This window comes from Condylura cristata, unplaced genomic scaffold (assembly GCF_000260355.1).
Source record: "Condylura cristata isolate star-nosed mole 26May11 unplaced genomic scaffold, ConCri1.0 scaffold00022, whole genome shotgun sequence".
Lineage (NCBI taxonomy): Eukaryota > Metazoa > Chordata > Mammalia > Eulipotyphla > Talpidae > Condylura > Condylura cristata.
Genome location: NW_004567123.1, coordinates 23,095,241 through 23,117,681, shown reverse-complemented (window position 1 = coordinate 23,117,681; position 22,441 = coordinate 23,095,241). Strand labels below are relative to the sequence as shown.

The 22,441-nt window shown below is 56.1% G+C and overlaps 1 protein-coding gene across 1 annotated transcript; it reads left to right on the top strand.

The window, feature by feature from the left end:
- Positions 1-3,915: 3,915 nt before the first annotated feature.
- On the top strand, positions 3,916-18,864 carry SIGLEC1 (sialic acid binding Ig-like lectin 1, sialoadhesin). The gene is made up of 21 exons (XM_004687006.2): positions 3,916-3,964; positions 4,212-4,571; positions 4,847-5,143; positions 6,116-6,382; positions 6,705-6,959; positions 8,306-8,605; positions 9,219-9,473; positions 9,752-10,087; positions 10,525-10,782; positions 10,994-11,296; positions 12,587-12,847; positions 12,991-13,302; positions 13,989-14,240; positions 14,484-14,753; positions 14,843-15,094; positions 15,390-15,710; positions 16,241-16,501; positions 17,236-17,535; positions 17,784-17,886; positions 18,203-18,275; positions 18,545-18,864. Exons 1-21 carry the CDS (start codon positions 3,916-3,918, stop codon positions 18,599-18,601), a joined length of 5,142 nt encoding a protein of 1,713 aa, XP_004687063.1. The 3' UTR covers positions 18,602-18,864.
- The last annotated feature ends 3,577 nt before the right edge of the window (positions 18,865-22,441 follow it).

The window sequence follows — 22,441 nt, the reverse complement described above, 5'->3', positions numbered from 1 at the left end:
GGAGCGGGGACATGTGTGTCCCAGCCGCTACACCCACCGCAGACGACAGGACTCTCGCAGCCAGCATGGTGCTGGGCTGCAGGTCCACTCCTGCCCCAAGAGTGCCTGGCAGCCTTTCTTTGGGATTAGGAAAAGCCCAGCGCCCCCTAGCCTGGGCTGGCACGAGCCTGTCCTGTGACCAAGGACCAGGTGTGGACAGAGAGGAGCAGGTCTAGGAAGACCTGGGGGAGCGCTACGGGCCGAACAAGCGGGCTGCGCTGCCTGCTGAAGCAGCCCTCCAGTGAGGAGCAGAGGTCTTCCTGGCCTTCACCGTGCTCCCTGCGAGGATGCGCCCCCTCCCCTGGCTAAGTGTTGCCTAGTCATCCTGACTGGCAGGTCAGGCCCGTCCAGGCCCTGGGTGTTTGTCCCCCCCACCCCCAGGTGCACCACCAGGTAGGCCCAGCTGCTGAGGGGCTGAGGGCTGGGAGCTGGGCGAGGTCATGAGTTTCCTGTTGCACTTGCGCCTCCCAATGCCTCCTCCTCCTCCTCACGGCCAAGTCAGCACTTAGGCCAGAGAGGATTGCAGAGTTGGCAATAATGGTTTAGACAGAATGAAACAAAACAGACAGTTTTCAGTGTTTTTTTTTTTAAAGATTTATTTATTTATTCATACAGAACTGGGGTACAGGCCAGAGATGCAGAAGGTGAGAGGATTCACCAGGGACAGAGCAGGGAGCAGAACAGGCAGATCGACGAAGTACACTGCTGAGGGGAGCAGCGGGCGGGTCAGGAGAGGTCTGCCGCGCCATGTGGTCACCTCCAGGTGGGGATCGAACTCATGTGGAAGTGGCTTTAGCTTCTTAGTGCTGTTCTTTAACCTGCTGCGCCACCAGGGAGGGCCAGTTTTCAGTGTTTTAAGTGTAAATTCAGTGGCTTGAAGTACACTCACAACATTGTGTAACCGTCACCATTGTATTTCCATAACATTTGCATCATCCAAGATGGAGATTTTTAAAATTTAATATAATAGTTTATTTTTACATCATTTTGTGCCTTTCTCCATCTCAGTTGAAATTCCCATGGGCTTCCCATCTCCAAACCACCTGTGTGCCATCACCATATTCTAGTCCACTCCCCCCCCCCACTCCATTTTGATCCCATTCCCCACTCCAACCCCACAAAATGTCTCTGGTATATAGTTGTTCATTATTATTATTTTTTCTCGCCTGGTCCTTTATACTCCTGTTATGAGTGAAACCGTCCGATATTTTTCCTTTTCTTTCTGGCATGATCCCTTCTAGCTCCCCAACATGGAGAATGTTTTTGTCTCATGAAGTTGTGTGTTCTAGGTTCCTCCTATACCTGGAATCATATAGTATTTGTGCTCTAGGGACTGGCTGGTTTCACTCAGCAGCGTGTCCTCGTGCAGTAGGTCAAATGTCATTCTAAGGCCGTCATCCCATTGCATAAATATGCACATTTTGTCCATCCACCTGTTGATGGGTATCTGGGTGATTTCCCTTTCTGGCTCTTATGAATCACACTGCTATGAATCTTGGTGTGAAATTGTGTGTCTCAGTGTCTGTTTTCAGCTCCTTTGCCCACTAACCTGGGAGTGGAGTGAATGAATCAAATGCTAACCCGGTGTTTGCCAGGACCTGCCCCATTTCACAACCCCCTGTCCGTGCATAAGGCATCCAATTATTTTGTGGTCTTATTGCTTGTTAATGGCAGTTCTCAGGATGTGAGGTAGAAGCTGATTTGGTTTTCAGTTGCCTTTCCCTAGTAACTAATAGTGCTGAGCATCTTTCCATAGGCTTCCTGCCATTTGTGTATCATCTTTCAAGAAATGTCTATAGGAGTTTCAGCCCCACCTGAGGATGGGCTGTTTACCTGTTGCAGTCGGCGCTTTTTTTTTTTAAGATTTATTTTAAAGATTTATTTATTTGTGCATACAGAACTGGGGTACAGGCCAGAAGTGCAGGGGCAGTGAGAGGATTCACCAGAGACAGTGGGGAACAGAACAGGCTGACTGACGAAGTACACTGCTGAGGGGAGCAATGGGGGACAGGAGAGGTCTGCTGCGCCATGTGGGTCACCTCCGGGGCCGGGGATCAAACTCACGAAGTGGCTACAACTAGCACTGAAGTGGCTATGGTGCACTTGCAGTGCTGCGTCCCAACCCACTGCGCCACCAGGGAGGGCCTGCAGTTGGCTCTGTGTAGCAGTTCCAGTCTATTCTACATGTGACTCCCTTATCAGATAGGTGATCGGTAAATATCTCCCCCCAATTCTGGGCTGCCTTTTTACGTAGATGCACAGACACTTTCAATGTTGATCAAATCTATTTTTTTCTTTCCTTGCTTGTGTCTTTGGCATCACACATAAGAATTCATTGCCTACTCCAAGGTCATGACTCTCACTCAAGTTTTCTTCCAAGAGTTTTGTAATTTTAGTTATGAACGTTTCTGGTATCTGCCCCTTTGATTCATACAGCAGATCTTAGGGGCCTGTCCTGCTCAGAGACTCTCAGTGGGAGACGCCCAGCTCCTCATGCCAGGTGTACAGTAAGCACATCGCTCGCCTTGTGGGAAACGTGTTGCGCAGGACCCTGGCGCTCTGTCGCTCCCACAACTTGCCCCGCCACCTTCGCTAAGCCCCCCTCACCGTGCCCGGGGCCTCGGGGCTCTGCACCGTGCGGGCTCACGTCCTCAGTTCCGGGCACTGAGAAATAGGTGCTCACAAGCTGCAAAGGACAGAGATGGCTCTGGGGGGGCTCCTGGGACCCCGAAGGGGAAGGTTCAGCTAGAAACACTTCCAAGGTGCAGCTTGGGGTGCAAAGACCATTTCAAGATGCAAAGACCATTCGTGATGGACAGAACTGGAAGGCGACATGGTCCGCTGGGCAGACCGGGGGAGACAGGACGGGCTCAAGGGTGGGTCTGGGGAGTAGGGGTCAGGGGCGGAGCTGGGAGTAAGAAATGAGGACTTCTCAGGGGTTGTTGGGGACCAATGTAACGCCCGCAATGGGAGCCCACAGGAGGTTTCGAGTGCTATCAAGGCAGCACTTCGGGAAATGCTCTGTCAGGCCCCCCCAGCCTGTAGCTGGTAATGCTGATGGCGGGAGGTCGCCTCAAGTGAGCCCGTCCTGTCTCCCCCCTCCCCCCCCCGTCTGCCCAGCGGACCATGTCGCCTTCCAGTTCTGTCCATCACGAATGGTCTTTGCATCTTGAAATGGTCTTTGCACCCCAAGCTGCACCTTGGAAGTGTTTCTAGCTGAACCTTCCCCTTCGGGGTCCCAGGAGCCCCCCCAGAGCCATCTCTGTCCTTTGCAGCTTGTGAGCACCTATTTCTCAGTGCCCGGAACTGAGGACGTGAGCCCGCAGCGGTGCAGAGCCCCGAGGCCCCGGGCACGGTGAGGGGGGCTTAGCGAAGGTGGCGGGGCAAGTTGTGGGAGCGACAGGGCGCCAGGGTCCTGCGCAACACGTTTCCCACAAGGCGAGCGATGTGCTTACTGTACACCTGGCATGAGGAGTTGGGCGTCTCCCACTGAGAGTCTCCGAGCACTGGGTCTCTGAGGGCTCCAGTTCCTGCTGATTTGAAGGGTGTGGGGACAGTATGGGGAAGTGGGAGAAAGGGAAAAGTTGCTCTGGGGCAGTGTCCTTAGATGCCAGGAAAAGCATAAGTTGGGGAGGAGCCAAGGGACCCACAGAGGGTTTTTGAAGGCTGCCACCATGCAAGGACACTGCTAGTGGGGAATGAGGCTTCTGGCCAGGGAGTGCGTCATCCCTGAGGTCCTCGGCTCCATCCGCTCGCTGCGTTGGCCAGCCTTGCCCTGCAGAACCAGCAGGCTCTGGGGCTGAGGAACCCCAAATGCCCTAGGAGGCCCCGTGTGCCCACCACCTTCCTAGGCACAGAATGAGCACAAGAGCTGCTATGGACGTCCTGCTCCAGCTTCTTGTCCTCGCCGCCTCCGTCCCACTGGGTAAGTGCTACCAACCTGGGTGAGTCCAGCACCCTGAGTCCGGCACCCTACTGTCTTGGACCGGCTGGGCTATGCCGGTTTGGCTGCTGAGATGGAATGAAGGCACAGGGAGGCAGCGGCAGGGGCACTGCCCTTCCAGAGGCACCCAGTGGTGTGTCATGGGGGACAGGACAGAGTCGGGGCACCTTCCAGGGGGCAGACCCAGGAACTTGGCGGTGACCCTATTCTCTGTCTTGTTCCCCATCAGGCTTGGCCTCATGGGGTGTCTCCAGTCCCCCGACAGTACAGGGCGTGAAGGGATCCTGCCTGGTCATCCCCTGCACCTTCAACTTCCCTGACAGCATGCCGTTGCATCACGGCATCACCGCCATCTGGTACTTCAACTACCCGGGCAAGCGGGAGGTGGTGAGCCACTCGGATGACCCCCAGCTGGTGGAGTCACGCTTCCGCGGCCGGGCCCAGCTGCTCGGGGAAGTAGAGCGGAGAGTGTGCAACCTGCTGCTGCAGGACCTGCAGCCCGAGGACTCGGGCTCCTACCACTTCCGCTTCGAGATCCATGAGGGTGATCGCTGGGTAGACATGAAAGGCACCGCGGTCACGGTGACAGGTGAGGTGACAGGTGCCCGCCTACTTCAAGCTGACGCTGCTGGATCGCAGCCCCAGCCACCGTCTTGAGCCCTGCTCTGCTGCAGTTCCAAGCCCCCACTAGCCCTGGCCCTGTGTGCCCCTTGCATTCACTCAAGTGGGGCTGGGAGGTGGAAAGCCTCACGCTGTCCCCTTGAAGCCTCCTGTCCAGGGCTCGGCCCTTGGCTGAGGCTTCTGGGACAGGAGGTCTGAGGTGTGGTGAAGGGGCAGCCTGAGTGCTCCTGCTTTTGTCCCCAGAACTGCCCAGAGCACCCACTATCACTTCACCAGCCAAGCTTCTCGAGGGCGTGGAGGTGGACTTCAACTGCTCCACTCCCTACGTGTGCTTGAAGGACCCAGTCCACCTGAAGTGGCAAGGCCAGGACCCTGCTCACTCCACCACTTCCACCATCCAGAAGCTCGAGCCCACGGGCGTCACTTACGTGGACACACTCCACCTAGCCCTGTCCTGGCAGGACCACGGCCGGACCTTGAGCTGCCAGCTCTCGGTGGCTGAGCACAGCACTCAGGGCGAGATCCACCTGCAAGTGCAGTGTAAGTGTGCAGGGATCAGTGTGGCTGAGCACTCTCTTCAGCCATCAAGAGCCCTTGACCCCTGAGGCAAAGCCAGGTCTCTCTTGACTGTCTAAGTGGGGCAGGCGGAGAGAGACATGGCTAAGCCCCAAGGGTCGCATCTGATGGCTCCCTCCTGGCTCCTGCTGGCTTCAAAGGGCCCTGTACAGAAAACCAGGCTAGAGAAGGGGAGGAAGGAGAGTCACAAAGAGCCAGGAACTGGAGGTCTGGCTGTGAGTGCCCTCAGTTATAACCCATCTCTGGAGGATGATTAGAGGTGGGTTCACCCCTTTTCTCCCTTAAAGCTACTCACATGTAACCAGGGCATCACCAGAACATGGCCAAAAGGCTGTGCGAGCAAGCTCAGGTTTCCATTTAATCATGCATCTTCCTATCATCAGGAAATGGGTCAGAGGGTTCTAGACCAGGCCCTGTTCATAGGCATGCCCCACTAGCTGAGTAAACTTTGGGGGAAGTCCCTGGTCTCTTGGAGCCTATTTCGCCTCTGTAGAGAGATCTGCAATGAACAATCCCATCTCATGGTATTGTTGCGAGGGTTAAAGCAGTGTTGGTGCATGGGTATTCGGGGTGACTTGACACCGTCTGTGGCTGCCTTCCGTGAAGCAGTCGGTCTTTTACCTTGGTTGCCACAGACCCCAAAGCATGGTGCCCAAGGCTCCCAAAGGGGACAGAGGTAGCCGTGGGGAGGGGTGTGGCAACCGTGGGGGCCAGTGGAGCCTAACACCAGGACCAGCACTGCCTTATCTTCATGGAGAAGGAAGGGGCCAGGAATTCTCACCAGGTAGGGGCAGCGCCTATCCTGGATAGGACTGATGGGGTGGTTGGCTGATCTTATGTGTGAGTGCTGGAAGTGCAGGGTGCCAACCCCAACTTCTCAAACCGCCCCCCCCCCACACCAGCACCTCACCTGACACATAATATTGTGCCTTGCAGATGCTCCCAAGGGTGTCAAGATCCTCCTCAGCCCCTCTGGGCGAAACATTCTTCCAGGTGATCTTGTTACACTCACCTGCCAGGTGAACAGCAGCAACCCTGAGGTCAATTCTGTGCAGTGGGTCAAGGATGGGGAGAACCTCAAAGCCCAGGGTCGTGTGCTGCAGTTGTCTCAGGCAACCTGGGGTGACTCCGGCGTCTATACTTGCCGAGCTGGGAACAGCGTGGGCTTCTCAGTGTCGGCCCCCGTCAGTCTCCACGTCTTCAGTGAGTCCTGGGGAGTGGGTCCTGCTTCTTGACCAAACAGGGTGAGGGGTGGGGTCGGGGTGTACAGACCCCCGAGGCTAGGAGCCGCCAGGCCAAGGTGGAGTCAGCAAAGCACAGCTCAGTGCCTCTGGGGAGACATGTGTAGTCAGACAGGTGACAAGCATCCTGGCAGGGTGGGAGGTCAGGGGGATCCTGGTAAACAGAGTGAAGAGATTTAGGGTCCGTCTGGGAGGGCTTAGGCTGGTTCACAGCAACTCCGAGAGCCTGAGGGTTGGGCCCGGAAGCCTGCCTGTTGGGAATCCAGGCTGTGCCTCCCCTGCAGTGGCGGAGATTCAGGTGAGTCCAGCTGGCACCATCCTGGAGAAACAGACCGTGACACTGACCTGCAACACGCCCAGAGAGGCGTCCAGCGAGCTGCGCTTCAGCTGGTACAAGAACCAGGCCCTGCTGCAGGCTGCCCACAGCCCCACCTTCCAGCTGCACTCGGCCACCTCCGGAGACACCGGCTTCTACTTCTGCGAAGTAGCGAACGCCCATGGCAGAGAGCGCTCCCTCCCGGTCAGCGTGGTGATCAGCCGTAAGTGGCCTGGGCGTGGGGCGGCATCCCAGGGTGGCGGGGTCCAGGGCCTCCTTGGGCTTATATCCCAGCTCTGCCCATCTGACCGATTTTTGGACCTTGGTGGGCCTCCGTTTCCTATTTTAGAAAGACTTTTGTTTTGAAATAAGTTCAAGAGTATAAAAAGTTGCAAAAACAGTGCAAAGAATTATCATATGCGTTTATGGTCCTCAAGTGTTAACATTCTGATACATTTGCTGTCTTCTCTCTCGCTCACATGTACACATGCACGTAGATATACCCCGGGCGGACGGACATACATCCTCTCCATGTGAACACACACGCGCGGACTGTCCCTCTGTACAAATCCGGGTTATGTGTCCGTCTACCTGCCCATCACCCAGCCACTTACACTTCTGAAAGTGCAGACACAGTGTCCCCTTGCTCCCATCGCCTCAGGTCTAATTCAAGGTCATCCTCGTACACAACCACAGGGCAGGATCTCAGTCAGGCATTTTGACAACAATAAGAGACTCTCGTCTAATCTACCACCCACATTTAACTTTTGACGACTGAGCCATAATGTCCTTTATAGAAGTGTTTTTGGGGGACTGCTCACTGCATTCAGTTGCCCTCTCTTTATCCTCCCTGAAGCTTGAAGAGCAGGTCAGCTGCCCTTTGGGTGTCCCTGCTCGTGTTTGTCTGGGCTTGTGCACTGGGGGGTGTCCCCCAACAAGACAAGTGTCCGCCTCGTGGCATCCTGCCAAGAAACCTGCGATGGCATCGATGGTGCTCACTTGGATCACATGGCGGAAGCACCAGCTACTGCCATGTCTCCACCATCACCCCTTCTTCTATTTTTTTTTAATGATTTTATTTATTGATGCACACAGAACTGGGGAACAGGCCAGAGGTGCAGAGGCAGTGAGAGGATTCACCAGAGACAGAGCGGGGAGCAGAACAGGCAGATAGTCGAAGTACACTGCTGAGGGGGGCAGCGGGTGGGTCAGGAGAGGTCTGCCACGCCATGTGGGTCAACTCCGGGGCTGAGGATCAAACTCACACTGTAGTGGCCACAGCTCGGCTTAACTTAGCTTCGCAGTGCAGCTCTCCAACCCGCTGCGCCACCAGGGAGGGCCCATCACCCCATCTTTAAAGTGGACCCTGCTCCTGACTCAGTGCTGCTGAGGATGGACAGGGTGACAAAGTAACTCGCCCAGTCCAGGACAAAAATGTGTTCGGCAGACAAGGAGCTCCTGGGCGTTATTTCCTCTCTCAGGGCATTGTGGGAGAAAGGGGTCCTAGATCATAGCAGGAGCCAAGGAGTGCCCACGTCTGAGGGTGACAAGCTCCTCGTCTCCACACAGACCCGCCCTTCACCCCAGACCTAACCGCCTTCCTGGAGACACAGAATGGGCTGGTTGGCATCTTCCACTGCTCTGTGGTCAGCGAGCCCCTGGCCACCCTGTTCCTGTTACATGGGGGCCTTGTCTTGGCCTCCACCTCCGGGAAGGGAGACGGGAGCCCCCGCTTCATTGTCTCCTCTGCCCGCAACTCCCTGCACCTGGAGATCCGAGACCTGCAGCCAGCGGACAGGGGGGAGTACACATGCTTGGCCTCCAACTCCCTTGGGAATGCATCCTCCACCGTGGACTTCCGTGCCAGTAGTAAGAAGGGCGTGGGCGGCTGGCAGGGGCTCGGAGTTCTAGGGCTCGCCTGAGGGGCTGAACGAGTTAGCTGGCGGTCATCATGGCAGGGCCCCCGGCTACACAGTCCTCCCGCCCTGCGCTGCTCTTGGAAATCAAGGTGAAAGGGAAACATGGCAGGTTGCATTATTCCTTTTCTTAACATTCTGATCTGAACCTAGACAGCCTTCACTCGCACTCATTTGCTCTCTTTATTGACCAAACACTTAGGGCAGGAGCCAAAGTGGAGAAGTTGGGTGCCCCAAGTCCTAGAGCCCTTCCCTGGCTCCTTGCACCTAACTGCACGACCAAGTCCTTGGCATAAACCTGGGCCTCGGCTCAGGGTCCTTCCCAGCCTTGCGACCAGCCTCTACCAAAAGACCCGAATCGGCCCTATGGCCAAACAGTCTTGATGACTCTCGAGAGATTCACAGAGCTGACTCTCACCTACACAAAGACCTACCCAGGGAACCACGAGAGAAGCCTCGAGGGCTTCCTGCAGCAGGCAGCTCTGAGCAGGAGCAGCGCAGGGAAGCTGAGCTGGAGGGGGAGGTCCTCACGCCTCTCCGCCTCCCGCCCCCTCACTCCCTGCCAGCTGCTCGCCTCCTCATCAGCCCGGCAGCAGAGGTTGTGGAAGGGCAGGCGGTGACCCTGAGCTGCCAGACCAGCCTGAGCACCTCTCCTGACACCCGCATCTCCTGGTACCGGAATGGAGCGCTCCTCCTCGAGGGGTCCAGCAGCCTGCAGCTCCCCGCGGCCTCCAGTGCGGACGCTGGCTCATACCACTGCCGGGGCCAGGATGCCTACAACACCAGTGACCCCTCCTTGCCGATTGTCCTCACCGTGCTCTGTGAGCAGCTTCCTACTGGCCACTGTCTGCTATGGGGAGGACTGTCCCCAGAGGCCCACCAGCCACCTCCTGTGTGGCCCCAGGGCCTAGGTCAGGGGTCAACCTTAGGCCTGGGCACCATGGGTAGAAATTGAGAAAACAAAGCTGGGGCTCTCTGTGTCCCCCATGGCCTACCCTGCGCTCCCAGCCCACAGGCCTTTGTCTGGTGTGCTCTAGGGGGAACCTGAAGGCCTGGGTAGAGGCTGTGGGATCCCAGCTCATGCTCTTCCTCCCTACAGATGCCCCACGCCGCCCCACCTTCACAGCTCACCTGGACACTGATGCTCCAGAAGATGGGGCTGGGCGGCAGGGCCTCCTCTTGTGCCGTGTGGACAGCGATCCCCCAGCCCAGCTGTGGCTGCGTCACAGGGACCAAGTGGTGGCCTCCTCCCTGCCTCCAAGGGTTGGCTGCAGCACCTGTAGAGGCTACTCCCCGCGCACAAAGGTCACCAGAGCTCCCAACTTGCTGCGTGTGGAGATTCAAGACCCTGTGCTGGAGGACGAGGGTGTGTATCTGTGTGAGGCCAGTAATGCCCTAGGCAAATCTTCGGCCTCAGCAACCTTCAATGCCCAGGGTGAGTGGGGGCAGGGCTGGGAGGCTGGGGTCCGGAGCTGGCTGCAAGGGGGGGTCTGTGGGAAAATCACCTCCTTCAGCAGTGTGAGGGAGCAAAGCTCCTCCCTCCACACTGAAGGAGGCCAAAGCCCCTGTGCTCAGTGTTTGGGAGGAATGTGGGTCTGGGGCTCTGAGGGCGAGCTCTGGGGAGGGTCTCCAGGTGGGCCCCCTTCTCCTTTGCTGGACACTTTCTGTGCCCAGTGCTTTCCATGCTCCTCAGGGCCTGCTTCTCATAGGCTCCCCGAGAGTGAGCTCCCTCCTAGGCCCAGTCGGCACCCCACAGGGTTCCCTTCTGCCCCCACCAGCCTGGGAGTGGAATCCTAGTCCTGGGCATGGCGGTGGGGAGGAAGCGGCCAAGGTGAGGCCTGTCGCGAGCAGGCCTGCGCTGCTGCTCTCTAGCCACTGTCCTGGTCATCACGCCGTCAAACACGCCGCAAGAGGGAACAGGCGCCAACCTGACTTGCAGCGTGAGCCAGGGCGCCGGCAGTGGTCCTGCCAACTTCTCCTGGTTCCGGAATGGGGCGCTGTGGGCCCAGGGCCCCCTGGAGACTGTGACGCTGCTGCCCGTGGCCAGAACGGACGCTGCCCTCTACGCCTGCCGCATCCTCACTGACGCTGACACCCTGCTCTCTGCTCCCGTGGTCCTGAGTGTGCTCTGTGGGTGATAGACAAGGGCAGAGTTGGGCATCCAGGGGGCTGATGGAGTGGCCGGGGGGGGGGGACAGGGCTGGAGGTGGGTTTGAGGAGGTGAGAGTTTGGCTTGGGCATGGGTAAGGGTGGGTCTGTACTATGTGTGGCGAGGGAGGCGAGGGGCAGCTGGCGGTGGTGTGTTGGGCTGGGCTGGCCTGAGCTCCGCCTGTTCTCACAGATCCTCCAGACCCACCAAAGCTGGCAGCCCTCCTGGATGTGGGCCAGGGTCACGTGGCTCTGTTTGTCTGCACTGTGGACAGTCGTCCGCTGGCCCAGCTGACCCTATTCCATGGGGAGCGCCTCCTGGCCACCAGCCTGGGCCCTCAGCTTCCATCACATGGTCGTCTCCAGGCCAAAGCCACGGCCAACTCCCTGCAGCTAGAAGTCCGAGACCTGGGCCTTGAGGATTCTGGCAGTTACCGATGTGATGCTACCAATGCCCTGGGGTCAGCCAATACCTCTGTCTACTTCCAGGTCCGAGGTGAGTGTCAGTGTCCGAAGCTATGGTAGACCAGACTCCCGGGGGCCACTCAGGTTGGCCTGGGGCTGGAGCCAGCCAGCAGAAGGCCTCCCTTCGTCTCTAGCTTGGTAATTTGACCTGTAAAAGGTGATGGCAGCCAATAAAAGGCACTGGCAATTGCACAAAATGGGGTGCTGGGAACACTCCACTCTTATCTGACAGAAAACTTCTTTAGTAATATTATTTTGTTACATGATAACAATCTTCAAACAAAATCTAGTGTATGTGTATTATGGACATGCAGGTATGTGTTAGAGGTTATAATGCATATAGTATGAACTACATGAATGCACATATATATACAACATATACATAAAACACATGTACATAATAATACATTTTATATTCTTCATTAATGTAGATATTCAGATAGGTAGGTAGATACATAGATTCTTCAGCAAAATTCTCCCTAGGTGAATAATCTTGGGGGGAAAAAATAACCATAATTCTGCAAAGACCAAAGAAAAATACCACAAACTTTTTCTCCCAGAATGACAAGCCACATCAACTCGGGACATTTTCTTTGGGCTTTTCACTGGCATAGTGTCTCTTATTTTCCAGACCCATTTCCCAGGCTGAGAAGGCGAGGGTCAGAGCTCCGTGGTGTGTGCATACACACAGCTCCCGGCGGGAAGTGGGGTGCCGCAGCTCCGGGCTGGTCGGCTCTGGCCCCAGGCACAGCCTGCGCTTGCAGCCAGGGACTGGCTGAGCCGCCTTGTCACTCCACCCACCCCGTTCTCTCCCTGCCTCAGACCCTGGGACCCTTGGATGGCTCCTGGGCCCTCGTGACCTGGAGCCTGGGTGCAGAGCTGGACTGGGGAGAAGTTGGATCTCACCACTTCTAGCTTCCCCTTCCAAGACCTCGGTCACCCATGCTGAGCCAGCTCATGATCAGGACAAAGGCCTTGGCATGATCTAAGTGCCATTCAGTTCAGTGCTTTGTGGGGTCAAAGCAAGATCTGCACGATCTAAAACACGTGGTGCTGTGCATCTCCTCATGAGGCTTGTCCTATGGTAGGCGAGATGATTGTCAGGACAAAACCATTTCTTAAGACGGGGGTGGGGGGGGATTAAACACTAGGACAAAACCAGCCCAGGGGTTCAGGAGCAGAAGAAGGAAAGGCATGGGGCTGAAGGGGGCCTCTGCAGCGGTCTCTGAGGGAGCTGAGGCCTGGGACCTGGGATGCGGTCATGCAGCCCTGGCGTGAGTGTGGTGGGAGGTCCTCTCATGCCCTCTGTTTCTCACCGCAGGGGCCTGGGTGCAAGTGTCACCATCACCTGAGCTTCAAGAGGGCCAGGCTGTGGTCCTGAGCTGCCAGCTACCCAAAGGGGAGCCAGAGGGGACCTCGTACCTTTGGTATCGGGATGGCCAGCCCCTGCAGGAGGCAACCTTGGCCACGCTCCGCTTCGCAGCCATAACTCTGAGCCAAGCGGGGGCCTATCATTGCCAAGCCCAGGCCCCAGGCTCAGGCACCACGAGCCTGGCTGCCCCTGTCAGCCTCCATGTGACCTGTAAGCACTTTCACCCTGTTGGGGTTTGTTGGGAGGTGAGCCGCCAAGCACATGGCTGGGGGGGACGCCGAGCTCCTCGGACTCAGAGAGCCCTGGACAAGGGACCCCCTGGCCAGAGACTTGACCTTCCCCACCTTGTGTAGATGCCCCACGCCAGGCCACACTTACCGCCCTGATGGACACAGGCCCTGGGCGACTGGGTCTCCTCCTGTGCCGGGTGAACAGCGACCCTCCCGCTCAGCTGCGACTGCTCCACGGGACCCGCCTCGTGGCCTCCACGCTGCAGGGCGCCGGGGAGCCTGCAGGCGACTCTCCCCGGCTGCACGTGGCGGTGGCGCCCAATGCGCTGCGCCTGGAGATCCACAATGCGACCATGGAAGATGAGGGTGTCTACACCTGTGAGGCCGCCAGCCACCTGGGCCAGACCTCGGCCTCGGCCAGCCTCGATGCTCAGGGTCAGTGTGGCCATGTGAGTGTATGCATGGCTGGCTCTTTTAAGAGAGAGAGCAGGTTGGAGAGGGTTCTGGAAGCTGGGGCAGAATATAAGGACCATTCCCACCCTTATTTTTTAAAGATTTATTTATTGATGCAGAACTTGGGTACAGGCCAGAGGTGCGGCGGCAGTGAGAGGCCTCACCAGAGACAGAGTGGGGAGCAGAACAGGCAGATCGACGAAGTACACTGCTGAGGGGAGCAGTGGGCAGGTCAGGAGAGGTCTGCCGAGCTATGGGTCACCTCCCTGGTCAGGGATGGAACCTGAGGTGCAGTGGCTGTAATAGCGTCAGAGTACTGAGACTTAACCCCTTGTGCCACCAGAGAGGCCCCATTCCCACCCTTTCTAAGGCAGCAATCTCTTGATTTGGGCTTCTGTTTGTTAAAAACAGGATTTTGCATGGACGCCCAATAGGTTAGGCTAATCAGGAAATGGAGTGTGAAGGAGGGGCCACAGTAGAGCGGGGCCCTGTGTTCTTCCGCGGGCCCTGTGTCAGAGTCAAGGAGGGCTCAGGAGACTCCAGAACCTACAGAGCCCGGCTCAGGGCCAACTGCAGAAGGAGGAGCTGTGGCCAAGGCCTCCCGGAGGCCAGTGTCTGGCTTCCCACAGCCTTGCGACCCTCGTGGGTATCTGTCATTCTCTCCTCAGCTGTGAGCCTGCAGGTGTGGCCCAAGGCCACGGTGCAGGAGGGACAGCTGGTGAACCTGACCTGTCTCGTCTGGACCAGCCGCCCGGCCCAGCTCACCTACGTATGGTACCAGGATGGGCAGCAGCGCCCAGGGGCCCACTCCATCTCCCTGCCCAAAGTCAGGGTGGTGGATGCTGCCTCCTACCGCTGTGGCGTGGTGCCCCAGGGCCAGGCCCCCCGCCTCTCCACGCCTGTCACCCTGGAAGTCCTCTGTGAGTGTGCTGGCTGGGCGCAGGGTGGACTGGAAGGTGCGGCAGCAGGCTCCCAGCCAGGTTCCCACCAGGACTCGGCACCAGCTGGCCGGAGTGCTGTACAAGGAGCAAAGAACTGGGGGCGGGGTGGGGCCATGTCCCACTGGGCAGGGGCCAGTGCCCCACACTGGGCAGCTGCGCCCTTGGGTGGGAAGTCAGGTCTCTGAGCCCTCCCACCCCCCACCCCACCTCCATGCCCTGCAGTCGCGCCCCGGAACCTGCGTCTGACCTACCTCCTGGAGAGCCGTGGTGGGCAGCTGGCCCTGGTGCTGTGCACTGTGGACAGCCACCCACCTGCCCAGCTGACCCTCAGCCATGCTGGCCGCCTCCGGGCCTCCTCCACAGCAGCCTCCGCCCCCAACACTCTGCGCCTGGAGCTGAGGGAGCCTCAGCCCAGCGACGAAGGTCTCTATAGCTGCTCTGCCCTCAGTCCCCTGGGCCAGGTCAACACGTCTCTGGAGCTGCGACTGGAGAGTGAGACAAGGCCCGGTCAAGCCCACCAGGGGGTGGGGGTCAGCTGTGGGCCTGACTGGGGCCAGCCGACCTTGGCCTCTTTGGCGCAGGTGTGCAAGTGACCTTGGTTCCCTCAGCCACCGTGCCCGAGGGGGTGCCTGTCACAGTGACCTGTGAGGACCCTGCCGCCCGCCCGCCCGCCCTCTATGCCTGGTACCACAACAGCCGTTGGTTACAGGAGGGACCCTCTGCTTCCCTCTCGTTCCCGAAGGCTTCACGGGCTCACGCCGGGGCCTACTCCTGTGAGGTCCGGGATGCCCAGGGCGCACGCAGCTCTCGGCCGGCAGCCCTGCAAGTCCTCTGTGAGCAGGGGCCCTGGGTTGGGGGTGCCCAGGTTATCTGGAGGGAAAATCTGGCCCTGGTGTGGGTGGGCAGAGGACTACAGCGAACCAGGAACGGGCACTTGGGGAAAGAAGGACACAGGTGATGAAGGGAGAGCCGTTAGTGCCCCATGAGCCCTGCTTGAAGAGTCTGTCCACAGGAGGCAGTGACCATTTGTCCAGAGGCTTCAGCCTCACTGATGTCAGACAGGGGGTAGTGGACTATCTATACATATTCCAAGCAAGCCCCGCCAACCGTGCCCCGCCCCATGCCTAGATCCTCCTCAGAACGCTGCTCTGTCCTCCTTCCGGGACTCGAGGGCCAGCCCCACAGCCGTGGTGCAGTGCACTGTGGACAGTGAGCCGCCTGCCGAGCTGGCCCTGTCCCGCAACGGCAAGGTGCTGGCCACGAGCACCTTGCCTCACGAGCACCGTGAGGTCCACGACTTGGCTTCAGGGACAGGCCGTGTCCAGGTCGCCCGCAACGTCCTGCGACTACGCGTGCAAGACGTGCCCGCGGGCGACCAGGACATCTACGTCTGCACGGCCCACAACCTGCTGGGCTCCGTCAGCACGACCGGGCAGCTGCAGGCGGAAGGTGAGTGCGCCAGGCAGGGGGTGGGAGTCCACGTGGTCCTGCAGCTGCCATAGAAGGGGCTGCCTCTCTGGGAGGGGTAGACACAGCGAAGCAGAATCTGACCCAAGGGGAACGGCCCACTGGAGGGGTTGCCTAGCCTGAGGGGGTGATCTCCCTACACGGGGGAGGTGTCACAACACCCCGGGGGAGCCTGGGTGGAGGGAAGACATCACCCTGTCCTCACTGAGCCCCATCTGGGGGTGAGGGTGCAGTCCGCTCAGAGAGGAGGTGTAGCCCCACCCTCGTGGAATCTGAGGGCACCCTGGGTCATACAGCCTCCCTCATTGGAAAGCCCGGTTTGTTGAAGGAGGAAGTGACAGTCCTGGAAGTTCCCAGTGCAAGGACAAGCGAGCCCTGTTCTCTGAGGGCCAGATCCAGTCCCGTCAGACCTTCCCACCATGCACAGAGGCTTCCCAGATACCCAGGTCCACCCAGAGCCTCTGGCTTTCACAGGCCTGCAGGTCCCACCTGCTCCCGGTCCTCGCCTGCAGGTGTTCGCGTGGTGGCGGAACCCGGGCTAGACGTCCCTGAGGGCGCAGCCCTCAACCTGAGCTGTCGCCTCCCCACTGGCCCCCCGCCGCTGGGCAACGCGACTTTCGCTTGGTTCTGGAATGGCCGGCAGCTGCATGCAGACTCTGTGCCCACCCTGGCCTTCTCCCACGTGTCCCGGGCCCACGCGGGGGTGTACCACTGCGGGGCTGAGCTCTCCGCGGGGGTGACCACGTCCACGCCAGTCACGCTCCGTGTGCTCTGTGAGTACGACTCCTTCGGCCCTGCCTCGACCTTCCGTATCTCATGCATCTTCCTCTTCTGTCTGCAAAGAACAAGAACGTCACAGGAATGAGTCTTGGGCTGGGATCCCGGCTCTCCTGCCGGCTGGTTTTGTGGTCTTGGCCATCTTGCCTGGGTTTCCTCATCTGTAACGCATCAGTCTCCTGATAGGGGCTGGGAGAACCTGGAGGCCGCAGGCCTCCACTGGCCTTGGCTCCCTGCCCTGTTCTTCACCGGCTCATGCCGTATCAGTCAGCTAATGCTTCCTATCAAGCCACCCCAACTGACTGCTGAAGACTAATAGTCATTTTATTTGCTTACCATTCTGGGGGTCAGACACTTGGGCTGGGCTCAGCCGGGCAGGTAGTTCTGATCATACCGCAGGGCTGCTGTCCATGATTGACCTAATACCCCATGATCTGCAAGGGCCTGTACGCTTACACTTGGTGATTGAGGCTGGTTGTTGGTTGGGCCGTGTGTCCAGCAGCCCGGCCTGGCCTTCCCACGTGGTTGTGTTCCAAGGAGAGCAGAAGCTTGAAGACCCAGCCTGGAAGTCACACAGTGCCCCTTCCTCTGCCTCGTAGTGGTCAAAGCCAGTCAGATTCAAGGCATGAGGGAATAGGTTCTGCCTCTTAAAGACAGGGGCAGCAAGCCCTTTTGCACGGGGACACGGAAGGGAGGAATCTGTGCAATCACCGCGCCTGTCTTCCCGTAGACCCTCCCAAGACGCCCACCATGACCGTCTTTGTGGAGCCTGAGGGTGGGATCTGGGGCATCCTGGACTGCCGAGTGGACAGCGAGCCCTCAGCCAGCCTGACCATCCACCTGGGCGATCGGATGGTGGCCTCCAGCCAGCCTCGGGGCACCCCTCCTGAGCCCCACATTCACGTCTCAGCCACCCCCAATGCCGTGAGGGTGGACATCAAGCTGAGGTCCAGTGACCAGGGCGAGTACGTGTGTTCAGCCTCCAATGCCTTGGGCTCTGCCTCTGCTTCCACCTACTTGGGAACCAGAGGTGAGGAGGGCGCCTCTCCGAGGCCACTCTGCACAGACCCCGCGGCCTCGGGGGCCAGAGCTGCCTTCTGAGGTCTTTCCTTGGTCCCTTCTGCTGCAGTCTGTCTAGCCTAGACTCGTTGCTTTCTTGCATGGGGAGGTTTCTGAGGTAAAGTGAGTTTGAACACATTTCATCGTGGAAGAGTCGCCTGGGGAGGGAGCGCTGGAGGCTGGAGCCACAGCTGCCCCTGAGCCCGGCCTGTGTTCCAGCCCTGCATCATCTGCACCTGTTCCAGCAGCTGCTCTGGGTCCTGGGGCTGCTAGTGGGCCTTCTGCTCCTGGTTTTGGGCCTGGGGGCCTATTACATCTGGAGGTAGGTCTGGAGCTGGGGGGTGCACGGGTCACCCCACCCTTCCAATATGCCCCCTTCCGAACTCTCAAACTCCACGTTTCCTAGCCTGTTTCCCACGCAAATTTGGGAATTCCTTCTAGAACGTCTCTAAGCCCCCCTTGCTGTAGTTTTCTTCTTTCCATATCTCCCCCCCTCACAGTGCTGAGGAAAGGATTAGGGAGGGAAAAAGAGAAGGTACCCCACTCCCCCAAGGCTGCCCACTGAGCAGTCTGGGGCCAAGCAGGCGGGCGGGCAGGGACAGGGGAGAGGCACCCTGAGCCCACTCTTGTCCTTGCAGTAGGAGGCGCTTTTATAAGCTGAGTGTGGATGAGGATTCGGTGGAGATGACTTCGCAGAAGGAGAGCACACAGGTATCTGTCCACCTGCCCAGCCAACCCACGATATAGGGCAGATACCAAGAGACCACTCTCATTAGTGGATGCTGCCTGGGAAACTGGGGGAAGAATGTGGAGACCCTTCTCAGGGGCCCCTGAGCTAGGGGCTGGGTGATGACTGCTTCCAGAGTCCTCCTGTGACCAGGTTTTCTTTGTGGGAAGCTCACTGATGCAGATACAGTCATATTTGCCACCTCACTCAGTGCTTCACCCCTGAACTGACCCACGCCTTTGCCTGCTCTCAGGGAGACGAAATCTTCAATGACATAGGCCCCATGAATGAGGAGGTGTTGCCTCTGTGAAAACAATTGTGTGACATCAGACTTTCCATGACCTGTCTCCAATCCTCTTGCCCCCAAGAAAAATGGGTAGTAAGGAAGAAGAGAAGCCCAGCCCTCTGAGGAGGCAGACCAGAGGGTCTCGAAGAGAAATGAGTTGACGGTGCTCTTAGCTTCCCTTTCTCTTTTCTCTGGATCTCATCTCTCCATTTGTCTTCCCATGCTCACCTCTTCCTACCTTTTACCCCAAGCCCGCTCTGGACTTTTTGGATGTATTCAAATAGAAGAACTGCTTTCTAATCCTCAAAGAGACTTGGTATTAGAAAGATTAAAAAGAGACCAAATACACAGACTTCAACATGAAAGAATTTTGTTTTTTTCTCCCACACTAGTCTGGGTATATCATAGTGGTTTAAGGTGTTGTGCCTTTGGAAGTTTCAATCTTATTTTTCTCTACTCCTAAAATGTTGCCTTGTGTGTGAGGTTCGTGATGACCCCACTGTGCCCATATTCTTTCTGGCAAGAAGAGGGAAGAGTGGAAGTAGAAGGCACACCCATGTCCATTGTGAATACAACCTGGAAATTTCCAGTCATTTCTACTCACTTCCCATTGGCAAGAATTTAGTCACATGACACTGCAAGCTGTAAGGAATGCTGGGAAATGTAGTTTTTATTTTACTTTCTGAGGACTCCCAACTATGGACTCATTGACTCTTGTCACTGATAGGCAAGCTGGCTGCCAGCAGGCCACATTCAGTCTCAGCGCACATCTGTTGAAGGCTGGGGTATGTCCCTGGCCATTCTGGCCATGGGCTTTCTAGAAGGGATAGCCCTTCTCACACATAAGGCTGAGCCAGTCAAGGAGGCTTGCTGTCCCTTGGGAGAGTGTGTGCCTGCTTCCCTGAGCAGGAACCTTGTGCCAGATCTGACTTCTGGAAAGAGAGGTGTACCAGTCACCAGTCCCACCCCCTGGGTGGAGGTGCAACAACAGACAAATCCTCACCAGTCTTTGCCAGGCCTTGTATTGTGCTTTATTCATGGTCTCTCTCCTCTTCCTCTTCAGGATGGTTTTCTTTTCCATGGTTAGGATTTGTGTCTTTGTGATTTCCCCTTTCTTGGCATCCACGTTCTCTCTTGGAATCTCCCAATTGTGCACCCTGTTTATGATGGATGGTGGGTCTCTCCACACCCCCACCCCTGCCATTCTTCACCAAATCCTTCCCAAATGAGAGAAGAATAACAAAATGGCTCTGGGGAGCGATGGGATGCTTTCTCTGTGCTCCTGGTTCACTGTGCAGGAGGATCGGGGAACTCTACCCTGGAGAGGTGACTTCTGCTCTGTGCGACCCTGTTAAGTCAACCACAGGGAGAGGGTGTTGTGCCAGCAAGCACAGGGGAGGTTCACTATCGATTTGGGCAAATGGATAAAGAGAGTCCAAGAGGCCTCGGTGGGTTTTTCAGATGTTAGTCCTCTCTCAGGGAACCAGGCACCCACATACACGGGTACACCAGGCAGGGGAGGTGGGCAGGCAAGCTCACCAATCTTTTACACTGTTTCTCTGGGCTCTCTCTGGTGTCCTCTCTCTCTCTTTCTCTCTTCACCTCATGGTCTTGTCTCTTCTGTAGTCACACGGCAGTAGCCACTGCCACTGCTCTTATCTCCGCCTGGTGAGGATTTGTCTGTTGTCACACCTCCCCCCTGAGGGTGGGACTGGTGACTGCGCACACCCATGCTCCAGGTGTCTACAATGAGGGACATCACCCCACGCCCACGCTCCCAAGAGCCTTCTGCAAAACACTATCAAGGCCACAGGGGATAGCTACAGAGGCTAGCAGTGTAAAAGGCTGACTAATTCATTTATCCAACAGAGGAACTGAAGCCTCCTCACAGTGGCTGCACTGGAGTCCCCCGCTTGACTGAGCCATCATGGTCTGTGTTAGGTCTGGCTCCCCACGATGAGACTTCAAGTGCTACCAACTGAAGAATCAAGGATATGCTTTTAGGGGACACTACAAAGGAAGGAAGCTAAGGACACATACACATGCTTGTCCCTAGCAGCAGTTTTTCTAACATCTCAAAACTAGGAGACACAGCAACTGCGGACTTGATGGAAAAGGAAGGAGGTTAACTCACACATTAGAATACTACCCAGCAATGACTATAAATAAGCTGAAGTCACACGCAACAGGCTGGATACATTTCTTACAGTGGGAAAAATATTTGTAACTCATCCTCCAGAGACAAGGTTAACATCCCTTGTTTATAGAAAGTTCCTTCAAATTCTTAAGAGAACAGCTAGCAACTCAATAGAAAAGTGGGCTGTAGATATGAACAGGGAAAAGGAAATCCAGCGTTAGAATAAACATTCAACCACACCCATAAGAAAAATGCAAATGAAAACTATACTTTCACTTTCAGAGGAGCAAATATCACAAAGTTGGATCACACCTAACTGTGCTGATCACACTGTGGAAAAACAAGCACTCGTTTTGTCCCAACATTGCTGGCATAACTATAAATGGGCACCAAATTGAAGGGCAGTTGACCCAAATCACAAACATACATCCTTTAACCAGTGGCCCTTTTTGTAAAAATTCATCTCATACATAGGCTCGTCAAGAGTCCCAATTTAGTACTGTTTGTAGTGGCAAAGGGACTGGATAATACCTACATGCCCTAAAGGAAACTATATGAACAAGTGGTAACGTTCCACTACACAAAATGCTGTGCCTTCACTACAGTGGCTAAAATTTAAAACTGACAATGCTAAATGTTCACAAAGCTGTAGGAGAATGGGACCTCTCACACATGGCCGGTGGGAATGGAAAACAGTACAACCACTTTAAAAAATAGTTTGAGTAATTAAATATGCCCTTACCACATGCCCTGCTGTTCTCCTTTCAGGAATTTATAGAGGATGAAAATATTTGTCAACACAAGGACTCCCAGAGTCCTTGCAATTCTGCAGCAGCTGTATTTAAAAGAGCCCCAGACTAGAAAAGACCCAAAAAGCCTAACTGGGGACTAGAGATACAATGAAAGCACAAACTGTTGTTCCTTCATACCAAGAAATACTACAGGGGAACATATCACCCAAACATGAAACAATGTGGACAACTCTCAAAATCATAAAGCTGGAAGGAAGCCAGGTACAAAAGTACATGCGTTCTGATTCTATTTACATGAAGATCTAGAACAGGCAGAGCTTACTATTAGTCAGAAAGCAGCGGTTGCCTCCTGTTGGGAGAAAGGTTTGACTAGGCAGAGGGTGGTATCCTGGAAGTGATGGACATGCTATTTCTGGACTGTGGTGGTGATTTCACCTCACTCTAAACACACTTCAAGAGGTGTGTTTCATTGTATGTAAGTGACACCTTAATGAAGCTGGCTGTAAAACACAAAGTAATAATATTAACAATCATAAGACTCATGATGATGAAAAACTCTAAATGTACTATATGAAGGTCACTAAAGTGTCATAAATGGAAAAATGTACCAACAACAAACAAAGGAGCAGAAAAATGTTAAGAGAAAAAAATATCCGTCTGTATTGGCATAGTATTGGACTTGTGGATGTATAAAATACACTAAAAGCCTATACAAGAAGCTAATAATAGTAGCTCTCTGTTGGGGAATATGGCCTGAGAGAATGGAGACAGAAGAGAGAATGTTTTATTCTATGTGGTGAAATTCGAATGAAGCACCTGAGTTGCCCAGGCTGCTGGAACTCTTGCTCAGTTGCAGAGTGAACAGCTCCGGCATTGCAATAGCCATTCACCAGTCGCCATGAGAATTTACTACTTAGTACACAAACAAATCTTTAAAGCAAGAACCAGATGTCGCTGAGGCAGAAAGGATTCCCC